The 15,240-nt window shown below is 38.3% G+C and overlaps 1 protein-coding gene across 1 annotated transcript in view; it reads right to left on the bottom strand.

Annotated features, from left to right (window-relative positions):
* LOC149141158 (uncharacterized) overlaps window positions 1-15,240 on the bottom strand; it is a 70,231-nt gene that overhangs the window by 24,282 nt on the left and 30,709 nt on the right. Inside the window, exon 3 of the mRNA XM_089451167.1 lies at window positions 7,708-8,189. Within this exon, the coding sequence (XP_089307293.1) occupies window positions 7,708-8,189 (482 nt within the window). The remainder of the gene's footprint in view (window positions 1-7,707; window positions 8,190-15,240) is intronic.

Below are 15,240 nucleotides of genomic sequence, written 5' to 3' on the forward strand. Positions count from 1 at the left end.
CTGTAACGAAATTAGCAGAACAAACAAAGCATGGAAATGAATTTACGAGAAAAAACATGTTGCACATTAAACACCGTGATGGATCCCAAATCTAAAGGGCAGAAACTGCTCCATTAAAAATAATATTCAGAAAAAGCTTTACACAGTCCAAAGCAGCTTTCCTTTGCTAAAAAATTCGAACCCTTTACACTATGAAATTCATAAAATATATATAATTAGTTCATACATGTACTAAGGGAGTTGAGCTCAACCATCTCCCTAAAGATAGAAATAGTTACATTAAATTTGGACCGAATTTCTGAAAATAGGGCTCAAAGATGAACTCGTATCTCTTGAAATATAACACTTGTTACAAAACTGAAAGAGGATTTTGTAGATAAGGTCATTTTTGAGAAAAAAAATCTCTCAAATTTTGGAAATTCGTTTCCAGTTGCTCGGAATCTGTGCCACAAAATAATCTCTAAAACAGGAAATCATTAAATATTAAAATATGTAAAAATAGGTTGTAAAGATATAGTCAGATATTCCAATTCATGATAGCTGTGAATAAAATGAAAGAGGTTTTCGTTATATGGCTTGTGGTTGAAAAAACCTCGGGTTTCTCAAAATTACTTTCCATTTGTTGTAAAATGGCGCCGCACTACAATGACTAAAACAGTAAAACAAATGCAAAATTTGTTTTGTTTTAATGTAGGCTTCAAATATCACTGCATATCTCCAACATAGTAACACTTGTGCATAAACTAAAGGAGGTTTTTGTTATTTGGTATGTGATTAACAAAAACCTCTTTCACTTTTGTAAAATTCATGTCCATTACTTCAAAAATGGATTTTGTAGTAAACTTGTCCCTGTGTGCAACAAATGACCTCAAAACATGCATAACCAAGAATCAATCATTCATTTCGATCATATCTTCTGATTCGGGAGCTGGTTTTGGGAGTGTGATATACCATTGGAAATATTTTTTTGAGCTGCTTTTGATGAACATGCTTAGGATATGATTTTCACTTAATATCATGTGAAAAACATCTCTGAAAACCAGACATAGCAAGAGCCCATTTTGATCCCTGGTGACAGGTTGTGAAGACTGGAACTAACACTACCCTGTCGGGAGCTATGAGTATAAATATATAAAGTGGACCATGCTGCGGAAGGGAAGGGACCAAGACATGCCAGAGTTTACCAATGTTTTTCATACCCTTCAGACAAAGTTGAGTATCAAGGATTCTGAGCGACATTTGGTACTCAAGTAGCATGTCTACCTACACAGGTACATCTAGGACGAGATGGAGTTCCTGGACATCTCCTCGCTTGGCATGACATACCGATATGATGTCAAAATTGAGAAGAAGTTTAAATATAAGAAGGGAGATGTTGGATCTGCAAATCTGAAGCAAGGGAAAGGCGCCCCCAAACCACAAAGCAAAGGACAAATCCAAGGCGGGGCGAACCAGGACAACCTGTCGAAGTCATAAGCAAATAATAACACCTTGAAACCAAAGAAGGACATGGGAAAATAGTGTGAGTTCGATAATAGCTCCACTCACAACACGAGTGAGTGTTGGGCCAAGCACCCCTTGGTGGCCAAGATTAAGGCTTCCGAATCAGACACATGTTTCGACTTTGAGTCATAACCCAACAAGGGGAATGAGAAATGGAAGCAGATCATTGATGCAAAGTGAAGTTCCACCATGGCCACCACCAAGTTCCAGAAGAATGAGCCTAAAGATCCAGAGGAGGGGGAACATCTCTTCCACTCACATATGTGGGTGAAGGGTTCTTCGCTACAGTTCATTATCGACAGTGGGAACCAAAATAACCTCATTTCAACAGAGGTCATGAATCAGCTAGGCCTATCGACTACAACACATCTTCATTCATACACCATTGGGTGGCTTCACCAAGGATGAGATCTCTGCATCAGCCAACAGTGACGTCTTCCCTACAACATCATGCCCTTCACGGATGAGGTACTATGTGATGTTGCCCCTCTTGAAGTCTATGATGTATTATTAGGACAACCATAATTGTGGAAGCAACATGATGTATATGAGTCTAGACCTCGCTATGTGATTAGTACTTTGGGAAATAAGTTTTACAGGATACCAGAGGTAGCCCCGCCTAGCACCATCTCTTTGATCACTACAAAGCAATGTAGTAAGATCATTTCACAGAACATGATTTTTTTTCCTTATGATTTTCCCTCAGGGATAGAAGAAGATTGAGGCCAAGGCTTCCAGACAGGGCTCCTCCACACAACATAAGAAGATGGAAAAGTTCGTGGAAGAGTAGAGGGACATTTTCTCTTCACCTACGGGGGTGCCTCTACACTGTTAGGTCAAGCAATCCATCAATATGACCCCGGGTGCGCCTCTACCCAATGGGCCGATCTATCGACGTTCTGTTCTAGAAAACAATGAGATCAAGAGGCAGATTGAGGAGTTGTTGCAGAAAGGGAACATCATGCCAAACACATCACCTTGTGGGAGCCTGATCGTACAGAAGAAGGATGGGACCTAGAGACTCTGTATTGAATATCAAGCACTGAATAAGATTACTGTACGAAATAGGTACCCAATCCCATAGATTGATGACTTCCTGGACAATCTCAAGGGGGCCAAATATTTCAGCAAGATTGATTTAAATTCTGGTTATCACCAAGTGCCTATCGAACTCTTCGATGTGTGGAAGACTACCTTAAAATCCAAGGGAGGGCCTTTTCGAATGGTTGGTCATGCCTTTGGGGTTGACGAATGCCCCACAACCTTCATGAGATTGATGGACGACATATTGTGACCCTTAACCAATGAATTCATGGTGGTGTATTTAGATTACATCTTGATCTTCAACCAGAGTTGGGAAGAACACCTCCACCATATTTGATAGGTCCTCCAAACCCTGCGACAACACAAGTTGTGTGCCAATTTGGAGAAATGCACTTTTGGCGTGACCTAAGTTCAATATTTGGGGTACATCATTGATGAGAAAGGTGTACATGTGGACCCATCCAAGATACAAGTAATTCGGGATTGGCCATCCCCAACCACTCTAACAGAGCTCTGAAACTTTTTGGGTCTTGCCAATTTCCAACACAGATTCATGTTTAGGTTCTCTCATATCACTTGGCCTTTAAGTCAAGTCACTAAGGGCAGAGCGAAAGAAAAGTTCTTTTGGTTTGAAACTCAGCAGAAGGTGTTTGTCAAGTTGAAGAATCACCTCTGCTCTGCACTAGTTCTCACATTACCAGACCTGCAACAACCATTTGAGATTGAGACAGATGCCTCCGACTATGCTATTGGTGCAGTTCTTACCCAGCAGGGGTATCCAGTGGCTTACCATAGTGAGACACTTTCAAACATAGTCTGAAAGTATCCCACCTATGACAAAGAGATGTATTCCATTATGCAGGCGTTCCATCAATGGAAGCATTACATTATGGGGAAGGAAATGGTCATCCACACAAACCACCGACCTTGTAGTTCATACAGACACAAGCAAAGTTGCAGAACAATTGCCATAAAAAATGGTCCACATACCTGTAACAATTCCATTTAAACATTATTTACAAGAATGGAAACACCAATAATGTTGCAGATTGCCTCAACCGACCACTAATCATGGTGCTGATCACTGTGCTCGATTCATGTGGGCACAAGACTTCGAGGTGGATGCATCTTTATAAGAGCGATCCAGAATTTAGCAGCACATACCAAACACTCCTGGAAGGAAAGAAAGTTCCAAATTTTCACCTCCAGGATGCACTGTTATGCCACCTAGGACACATTTGTGTTCCTGCAAGAAAGTGTGCTAAGATGATTTGGGAAGCGCACTACAGTCGAGTAGTTGAACATTTAAGAGTAGAGGAAACAATGGTAGTATTATAAAAGTATTTTCATTGGTCGAACCTTTGTCAAGATGTTGGGAAGTACATTCAATCCTGCGCTTCCTACGCCATTTCCAAACCAACCATCAAGAAGCAAGGCCTATATACTCCTATGCCTATTCCTAGTCAACCTTGGGAATCCATCTCCATGGATTACATGTTGGGCCTTCCTTCTACTACGCACGACAGTGACTGCATTTTCGTGCTTGTAGACAGATTCTCTAAGATGGCCATTATGGAATCCTGCAAGAAGAGTATCACAACAAAGGCCACTGCTAAGCCCTTCTTTGAGTGAGTGTGGGTACACTTTGGGATCCCACATTCCATTATCTTAGACCGGGACAATAGATTCCTAAGTGCATTTTGGTCAAGTCTCTGGTCGATGCTGGATACCAAACTTACTAATTCCATGACTTTCCACCGTGAAATTGATGGCCAAATAAAGGTCATCAACAGGATAATCATACACATTCTGCGCATGTACAACTCAAATAATCCACGCACATGGGATGAAAGCCTCCCCTATATACAACACAACTACAACATAGCTCTCCATAACTCGACAGGCCACAACCCATTTCAGGTAGGGTTAGGATTTCAACCATTATGTCTCGTTCATGTGGCCATACCATTTTCAACCACTCAGGAAGATTTTACTCACTTCCATTCCGAAGCCGACAGGGCTAACAACTTCATTGAGTGGATTCAACACATCTGCCAATAGGTGCATGGTATATTGGACAAAGCCAATGCTAAGTACAAGCAGAGCCATCATTAGCATCGGGTGCCGCACAAGTTCCAGGTGGACGACAAAGTTTGGCTACATTTGCAGAAGGAGCACCTCATTGGACCCCACCGCAAGCTTCACCCACTCTGATATGAGCCATACACCATCACCAAGGCTGTAGGGGACAATGCCTTCGAGCTCCACATTCCACCTTTCCTTGGCATGCACCCAGTATTCAATGTAGACTGCTTGCAGCCATACTTTACACCATTGCTGGACAAATCTGACATTGCAGAACAAATCACACCAACAGAGCTAAACTTAGACTGCATGGAACAAGCCACAACTGATCAGATCATGGAAACACATATCAAGAACACTCCGCCCATAGAGAGCCTCAAATGGACTCATCTTCAAGGATTCTTGATACCCATTATTATAAGCAAACTCCACCAGTGGAAGATACTCCTCCCACCTCCTATGTTGATGCATGACATACATCCTTAACATATCCTCAAGAATCATGTTAACCCTCTGTATGTCCATCTGTCTAAGGATGATAAGTTGTACTGAAGGATAACTATGTCCGTAAGCCTGCAAACAACTCTTTCGAAAACTTGGAAGTGTACTTGGAATCTCTGTTTGATACAATATTATTGGGAACTCCATGCAACCTCAATATCTCCTTGATGAAGATCTGAGCTACCTCACTAGCTGAATTAGTAGAATTCACTTCAATGAAGTGAGCTACCTTTCTCAGCATGTCAACCACAACCATGATGGAATCATGTTATCTCGATGTCCTCGACAATCCTATAATGAAGTCCATGGAAATGAACTCCCATTTCCATTCTAGAATCGGAATAGGCTGTAATAGACCAGTTGGATGCTTGCATTCAACTTTCACCTATTGACAATACAAATATTTTGCAACAAACTCAGTGACCTATTTCTTTAAATTCGAGCAGTAGTAGAACCTTTTAACAAATGTCAAAGTCTTATGGTACCTTGGGTGGCCTTAATACGACTTTACATGAAACTCTCTCAAGATAAACTTCTTCAACTCACCACTATTAGGCACATAAATATTGTTCTTGAACTTGAACAAGCCATCTAGTGTGAGGTGATACTCCTCATCCCTATCACCTTGACCCAACTGATGCAACCTCTACTTCAACTATTGGTACTTCTCATCATGTTTCCTTGCATGTAAAATCTTCCCTTGCAAATCTATCCCATAAGAGCTCACAACTGAAATATGGTTCACCTACACTCTCCTATTGAGAGCATCTATAACCCTATTCTCCTAGCCCTTAATGTACTTGATCTCAAAATCAAATTCGCTGAGGGTATCCAACCATCTAGCTTGCCTTACATTCAGATTGGGTTGGTCAAACAAATACCTCAATCCACTATGATCACTTATCAGAATAAACCTCTTGTAAAGGAGATAATGTCTCCACATCTTTAATGCATGAATTATTTCTTCCAACTCAAGATTATGAGTCACATAGTTCTGCTCATGCCCATTCAACTTCCGTGATTCATAGAAAATCACCTGTCCTTCCTGCATCAAGACTCCACCAAGTCCTTCCTTACATGCATATGTACAAACCACAAACTCCTTATCAGGATCTACAATCTTTTGGAGCATTTGTAAGCAACTTCTTCAACTCTTCAAAACTAGTTCACACTCCTTAATCCATTCGAACTTCTTCCATTTCTTATGCAAATATGTGATAGGATAGTCAATATTTGAGAATTTCTTGATGAACCGTCTGTGGTAACCTGCTAGTCCCATGAATGATCTAACCTCATACACATTCCTCAGAGTTTTCCACTCCAGGATAGCTTTAATATTTTATGGATCCACTACTATCCCTTGCTTGGAAACAACATGTCCCAAGTAATGAATATGAGTTTGAAAGAAACTACACTTGCTGATCTTGGCATACAACTAATTCTCTCTCAACAACCTCAACACTGATGCCAGGTGCTTTGCATGCTCTTCCTCATTATTTGAATATACCAATATGTCATCAACAAAGACTATCACAAACTTATTCAGATAAGGGTGTAATATGTTGTTCATCAAACACATGAACGTGGTTGGAGCATTGGTAAGACCAAAAGGAGCCACCACAAACTCATAGTGCTCATACCTTGTATGGAATGTAGTATTATAGATGTATTCTTCTTTGATGCACACCTAATGATATCTTTATCTCAAATTAATCTTCGAAAACACTATAGCTCCCTTCAATTGATCAAACAAGGCATCAATCCGGAACAATGTATACATGTTCTTGATAGTCACTTTATTTAGCTTTATGTAATCAATGCACAATCTAAGAGTACCATCCTTCTTCCTTACAAACAACATTGGTGCACCCAAAGGTGACACACTTGGCCTAAGGTATCCCTTATCAAGAATTTAATTAAGCTGCAACTTCAATTACACCAACTTAGGAGTACTCATCATGTACAGTTCCTTAGATGTTGGTGGTTCTCCTAGTATAAACTCAATAGAAAAGTCCACCTCTCTATGAGGAGGCAGATCTAGAATCTCTGCAGGAATCACATCCTAAAATTGCTGCAAAATAGGATACCTCCTCAGGACTTCATGATCATCATCCTCTTTCCCTTAGTCACTAGAAATTTGAATTACAAAAAATACACATCGCTTCCTGCGATTGCATTTTTCCTGCATATCTGTAACCATTCTCAATGATGTAGGATTCTTCTTTCCCTACTAGATTCTCCTTTCCCCATCATCATCTAGGCACTCAATGGCGTTGTCATAGCAGTCCACCTTGGTCCTTTGAATGAATATCTAGTCCATGTCCAGAAGCATGTAATATGAACCCAAAGGAAGCATATTTAGATGTGCTAATGTAGGCATACCATTAAGATCGAATGCACAAGGTCTCAACCAGTGATGAACTCTTCTCTTGGTTCATGTAGCCAACTACACCAACTAATATTTTGCATGCACTTCTTTACTCGATCAACATTGATCCACCAGGCCAGGACCAATATAGCTATAATTCGATCTAGGATTAATCAAAATAGAAACAACTTGATCACAAAGTTTACCTTCCATCTCGATAATAAATGCCTGATGATTTGCCTGCCTATTATCCACCACTGCATAAATTTGAAGAATACTTTGGCCTACATCCCCAACTGTCTGTGCCTCTTGAGCATTGTAAATATGAGGCCTTCCATCCTGATGTGATGGACAATCCATCCTACGATGCTCTCCACCACAAGTCCAACACCTCAATGTTTTCCTATCGTTACCTTTATTCTGTTGCTCCTCAAGATGAGACTCATTTCCTCTCTCAGCTGCATTGAACTTCTTATGAGGTCCCACATTTTCCTTGTCACCTGCATCCTGAGATATTCCTCGCTTCTTAGGCCATTTTCCTTTAGTCTTCTCATTACCTTTATAGTCATGCTTGAACTCAGGCTTGCACTTAGATTGCTCATAACAATGCTTCAACTTCTCGATGACTTCCTCCAATAACCGAGGCTCATCATACTCAATTCGGTATTTGAATGCTAAAGGAGATCCACTGATGAACCTTTGGACCTTTGTCTTCTCATATTTAAGATAGGGAACATACCTCAACAACTCTAGAAACTTGACCATGTACTCTTCATCTATCATGGAAACCATCTTGAGCTCATAGAATTCCTTGTCCTTCCCATCATAATATCTCTCAGACAAGTACTTCTTTCTAAAGTGTCTTTTAAAATCAATCCAACTCGTCTCCTCTTCCATAATTCCTCTGACATGCTTAACATATTCCCACCAAATATTTTTTTTTACCTTGAAACTAAATGTGGCTATCTTGGCTCTCATATTCTCTGAATAATCATGCAATTTGAATAACTTCTTCATCCTAAGCAGCTATGCTTCTACATATTCTGATTTCTTCACTTCCACATCAAAATTAGGAGGCTTGACTTTCCTGAAATCATCTAGAAACTACCCCCTCTCATTCCTCCTGTAAGGATGCTAATGGTAATAACGATAATATCTCTTAGAAACAGAGCTAGAACAAATTCATGAGTGTTATCCTTCCTGTCAGGTGTATCCAGGATCTGTCACCTCTGACTATATCATATTTTTCCATCATGTGTCTCCTCCATGTCCTACTACCATATTCCCCATTTGTCTTTTCTTCCTGCCTATCTCCATGACCGTTCCCCAGCTGTCCATGTTTCTATAAATCTGTAAGGCTCTGAAGAATCCCTGCATTGACTTCTTCTTGCTTTTCCCAAGCCCTTGCAAGTCTTTCATGTGCCTCAATCAACCTGTTATTATATGCCTTGTAGATTCAAATATTTTCCCTTAGACTCCTCAGTGCATCTATTAGACCAAGAGAATACTCTTCTCCTTGCTGCTCAACTAACTTTTCCCATTCCACTGATTTCACATCAAGCCTATAAGGGGAGTAATGTGAACTATAGTCCACTACTCTGCTCTTCACCTCTGATCTTGTATTTCCTACAAACATACCATGTTATATAAACCAAATAGAAGACGTAATAAAAATCATACCGTAGGTATCCTAGGGGAGGCTATCACATCTGCACAAGTCACTCTAGATTAGCATGATATATATATATATATATATCTATATATACACACACACATACATATCAACATCATGATGCATGCATGATAATAGTACAAAATTGTAACAATAATTGCACACTTGATAACCATAACCATCTACATGTGCCCCGAGGTCCAATGCTGCAAGCTCGCTCTAATAACCCTATAACCATCGGTATCATAGGAAAGGCTGCATGGAACAAAACTGCTATGATACCACCCTGTAACACCCCACCCCAAATTCATCTACTTTTTCAATCTCTCGAGGGTAAACATGAGTTGAGTATTACTATGACATGACCCGACCTCCAAGTTCCAGTTATGGAAGTGGGGTCTACTAACCGAAACACATACTGCTACTCCTCAGGGACACTAGATCACTCAGGATTTTGACAACCATCCTTGGTGATCAATCCCTAAGATGGAACTTCTTTTCACAAGAGTTAGATCACAACCACACCCTTGACACACTATGCATGTGGTTGGAAGGATCAAACCACATGCATGAACCTTCCTCCATGCGATTATGACTGAATTATGTCAGTTATGTGCATGGGGTTGCAAGATCGGTGCCACTTTTTTAGGTCTATCCTATAAGTCACTACCCAGAATTGCCCAAAACTCTCCAGAATTAGGTCTAAGATGATAAAAAGTCTAAACAATAAATATTAAGGCTAGATCTTGTCTAATACATGATAGACATTTCGTCAAACATAGTAGTTACAGGTCATGAATGCTTATCTGATCATGATCTTCTTAATTCATCAATGAATCATCAAGAAGGCCCAATGCCCTCTCAAGCTAGCTGAAACAACACTTGTTATCCCATGCATTCATCAACCATTGAATAACTAATCAAATCATGAACAAGATCCATAACAAGAACACATCATTCAACCATGCCTATAACCAGAATAAAATCCACGACAAATCAGCCATAATATCAACATAATAACCAATACATGTGCTCATCAATCACAATAAAGAAATAGCTTATATTAATCATATGCAAAATCCAACCAAGTTAGGCACTTCCACATACCACTCGACCATAAATTGGGCTGAACCAAATCACTCTTTCATCCAATCACCCCCATGCTATATTCTGAGCATGAATGTGGGATCATATGGGTTAAACCAAAATAGAACCAACTAGGGCTTCCAGAGGCCAAACCACCTCAACCCCCAACCAGAGTGATTTCACCTAAAATGTTCTAGAAATCACTAACATAAAAACAATATTGGATTCCTTTGACTTCCTTCACCATCTCTAGAGGAATTTTCCTGTTTCCACCCATTCTTCAAGAGTTCGAGGAGAAATCCCATCTCCACCCTTGACCCTTGGGAAGTTTCCTGAGACCATATCAACTAGGATCCAAGTCTACCAGCCATCCAAAGCTCAATCAAATAGAGAACCCACTACATCATGGCTATCCAGGAAATGCAAGGAAAGGCTGAAACCATTGTCAATCCAAGCAAATCCCTTGTCAATGATAAAAAAAACCAAAGAATCACATGCATGTACCACGCATCCAAATCTCAGCAAGGAAATCACACATGCAACCTATTACCTGCAATGAACTCCGGTTGTAGTTGTTTATCCAACCTTCTTTCTAGTGCCCACAATTCATTTACTTGTACTTTTATTGCTTTCTTGTCTCTAAGGGTTTCCTCTCTCTTCCCTTAGATATCTATTTCTGAAAGTGTTCATAGCAAGAACTAACAAAAGATGTGAATTGTTTCTTTGATGCCTTTTTATCATTGATGTTTAGTCTCTTCCTTTCCTTTTTCTTTCATTTTCCTCTAATTTCTCTCTAATTTCCCTTGCTTACATATTTGGGTCCCTTCATCTCCCTTTTCTCCTATTTTCCTTTATTTCATTAATTAAATGCCATTTATTGCCTCTTTTCCTTTGCCAATGCCTTTGCTAATTTCCATAGCCATTACTAAACTACAAGTGATTCCCACTATAATTTTTACCCATCATTCAACTTGGAATACGTGGTCCATGACCTTGGCTTATTTTATTTACATGAAAAATCAACCAAGAGTTGTTATAAATCACACTATGTTATTCCAGTGATTTTGATTTTGACCAATGCATGCTACTCTTTCATGTCACCTTAATTCATATAATTTTGCTTATATTTGGATGAGAGGTTGATTGTTTTGGGTAACTTTATTAATAAAATTAACAAGGAGGTTGTTTCGGGATGACTTGGCTCGTTGAGGTGTTATTGTTTACATGCAATGTTGTTTCTCCAAGTTTTGTATTGTTGATATTCTAGAACAAGTTATGTTGATGTTGATGTTGTGATGTTGATGTTGTGATGTTGATATTATGTTCCATAGTACTTTGCTTTCATGATACTCTATTTTCTTGATGATGTCAGTGGGATTCAACACGAGAGTTATTACTTGGTCGTAGTCAACCTAGACCGTTGTGCCAATAAGGAGCAGACCATATTTTGACAATACAACCAACTCGGCTATGACAGTTATGATTTTCCGTTCTTGGCTTCTCACTAATTGAAGACATTGTTACAACACTTTTTTTATTCTCAACAAATTAGTTGTAATAAGTTATACGAGATTCTCAACTTGGATGTCCTAAGAATCAAAAGATTCTCATGGCTAATTTTGGTCTTGAAATAAGAAATAAAGAAAATATATAAAGATAAAAGTCCTCTTCCTCATGTAGGGTTGACACTATCTTCTTTGGAAAATTGTGCATTTGTAATTTTCTTAAAGATTAATACACAACTTTCATGGGTTCATGGCTCAATTGTGGTCTATTGTATTAGCTTGTGATCTATAAATTACCAGCTCCTAGCTAAGGAGGAAGGGCCCTCCTCTTTAGCATGGATCATTGTATCAATAAGGTAGTGTAGCAGTGTGCTTTGGTTTCCTCACCATTATGTTTAACATTGTTTAGTTGTCATTGTTACAGGCTCCTATTAATGTGTTGTAGTTGCTAACTATTAATTGGTTTGCAGAATGATTGATCTCATTATTTGTGTAACAATATAGATCTTAGATCAATCCATTTCTTAGTTGTGCGTTATTATCATTTAACTGTTGCTGCAGTTTCTGAGTTATTGTTGAAAATTTTATTAGACAAATCATGGTTATAAATGTTATAGTATGTTTCACAATTGATGATTTAATGATTGCAATGAGTTCATTGATTGTGTGAGGTTGCATTTGAATGGTTTATGCAGTTCTTTCTAAGAGTGTTATTTTCCTTTTCCACTAGTGTGGTTTTGAATGATTATGTGATGTTTATTTTGCAAGACTATTTTTAATTTTAGAATTGTGCACAAAGTGATTAGAATGCTTGAGGGTTTGACAATAATGGATTTAGTGTGCTAAGAGTGAGGAGTTGCAACAACTTGTGTTTGATTGAATGTCATGATCTTAGATACTTTGGTATTGAACAATGAAAGGTATCGATTGTTACTTGCATACATTTTTCATAATAACCTTTGAATAAAAATGCCTACCATGGTTGAAAATTTATGTATGTGCAATTAATTGGTTCTAATTAAAATACAATTAATTCTCCTAACATTTTGGTGCCATTGTTGGGGAGGTTATTAGAGGTGCATAAGTGTGATTTGAATTGTTTTTTAGATGCATTGTTGAATAAAGTGAATTAGAAGTGTTCTTAAATATGAGGTGACAAGGTGGTAAGATGGGATGCAAGAACCTACACATCACTTCAATAGACTGAAGCAGACTCGTCCTCAAGGATTCAGGACACATAGGATTTCATGAATATAGAAGAAGAAAAACATGGTGCCCCCAAAAATTCTAACCGTGCTGGTAAAAGAGGACTTGGAGGAAGGAAAAATCGAGATCTTGGAAGAGTAACATTTATTTAGGAACTAATATCAAAAGTTGAGGCAAAATAATCTACCCCAAGAAGCCCCAAGGATTAGCCCAATCGGTTAAGACGGGGCCTCGCTAGATGGGAGGTCACAGGATCAATTCCCGAAAGCTCTTGGGGTCAGGTCTTGCAGTAGGCCGCGGGGCGTCAAGCCCAGATTTTTCTAGTGGACGTAGCACCACCCGTTGACCAAAGGTGTTCGTGAACCACGCGCACGCGCAAAAAATAAAAATAAAAAATAATAATAAAAAAAAAAATAAAAAAATAAATAAAAATAAAAATCTACCCCAAGAACAACTTCCAAGAAAACAGGATCCCATAAAACTATTTCGTACAGGTCGAAATATCCAAGATCATATGTGTTGGGAGCACATATTTGGGAGTTATAATCTCATGAAAATTCAAATTCAGAAGTAAGCCTGAGGATTTATGATTCATCAGTGTCAACATAGGAAGAGTATCATGACTTGGTGCACGGACAATGAGATGCAGATAGACATAATTTGGAATATCAATAATTAAGTCCATAGAAACAACATCTCGATCATTTTTGTTATCACCAAAAAATGATCACCTAGCCATTTCTAACTAGGTGGAGTGAAATACACCATGTGGATTTAATTTTACCATAGTAAAATCACTTTCACTGTGAAAAATAATTTAGTAAACCACTTTTATTAAATTATTTTCTGATTTAAATAAAAAAACCCCATGCGAATAACTAGGTGAATCATTATTTATTTAATTTTCTCTAGGAATTATTATTAAATCGTTATTTAATAATTATTTCTTGTCACATTTGACTAAATTCCTTAGGAATATTTAAATAAATCATTATTTATTTGAATTTACTTATTTATGCTATTAGAATAATTATTAAATCACTATTTAATAATTATTTTGATTTCACACCTTGTTTCTTGCGAAATAATTAATAAATCATTTTATTTGTTAATTATTTCTAAATAAAGGAATTTAACCATTTTAAATTCATTTTCCATCTCCAATAAATATAATAAAGTATTCCAAGTAGTTAGATCTAAATTTGGTCAATAATATATTATTATTCTCCATTTTCGAGATTAACTCCATACTTTTCTATATAAAGGAGGGTTTTTCATCTACTCTTCACCATAATCATTATCATCGTTAACACTATCGTCATTTTCTTGAGCTCCCATTTGAGTTCTTTATCTTTTTTTGGGATTTTTCACACGATTGAGAGAGGGAATTCTATTTTTGAAGCATCAAGGATATCAAAGGACCCATCCCACGGAGGGGCACTTACAAATCAATCTATAAATCTCCTTCACTAGGTGTTATCAATAAACATTTATTCATTTAAACTTGTCTTTCCAATTTGGTTATTATTCTGGATACATTATTTTGATACTATTTGTTTTGGATCTTATTTATTTTACTGCAGATTTCCCATTTGTATTGTAGATCTAGAACGACAACAACCATCAAATTGTTGTTAGGGTCACTTGTCACCTAGTGACTTATCATCAAAATGTGTTTTGAGTCCACTACTCTAAATACATATGGTATGCCCATAACATACTCCATTCATCCATACATGACTGGGGGGCACATATGCCCGTAAATTTTCTCATCATCCTTTGGAGGATATCGTGCCAACTGGGCTGAGATGCTTGAATCCCTTATTCAAACACTTGGAATACAATGACACTCCATAAACTCCTCCTGCTAGGGGGCATCATTCCCACATTTGCATACCAGATCAGTCCCCTCCATCACATAAGTTGGGGGCAGTATCCCATGCTTGGGGGCATGATAGTTCCCCCTTTAGCCACATTATCACTTGATCAACATAAATCTCGACTTAGACCCAATGATCTAGGTATGATCAATTATCCTCTCATTACTTGGATAGTTTATCCTATCGGCCTCTCCAGCGAGCCATATACACATCACATATTGTAGATGCTTGATATCATATCTTCAACCTTTCTAATCTGTGTGATGCCACACTTACCACCTGGTCCCCATGTTTGACTTGGCAGGTAGGGATGATTCTAGACCTTCTCTAGTAGTTCATTCCTGTATTCCTTTCTTACCTTGATTCTTCACCAGGAACCATCCTTCCAAG

The sequence above is a fragment of the Pinus tabuliformis genome, chromosome X (genome assembly GCF_031772625.1).
Source record: "Pinus tabuliformis cultivar Carrire ecotype Pingquan chromosome X, CPIR1, whole genome shotgun sequence".
Classification (NCBI taxonomy): Eukaryota; Viridiplantae; Streptophyta; class Pinopsida; order Pinales; family Pinaceae; genus Pinus; species Pinus tabuliformis.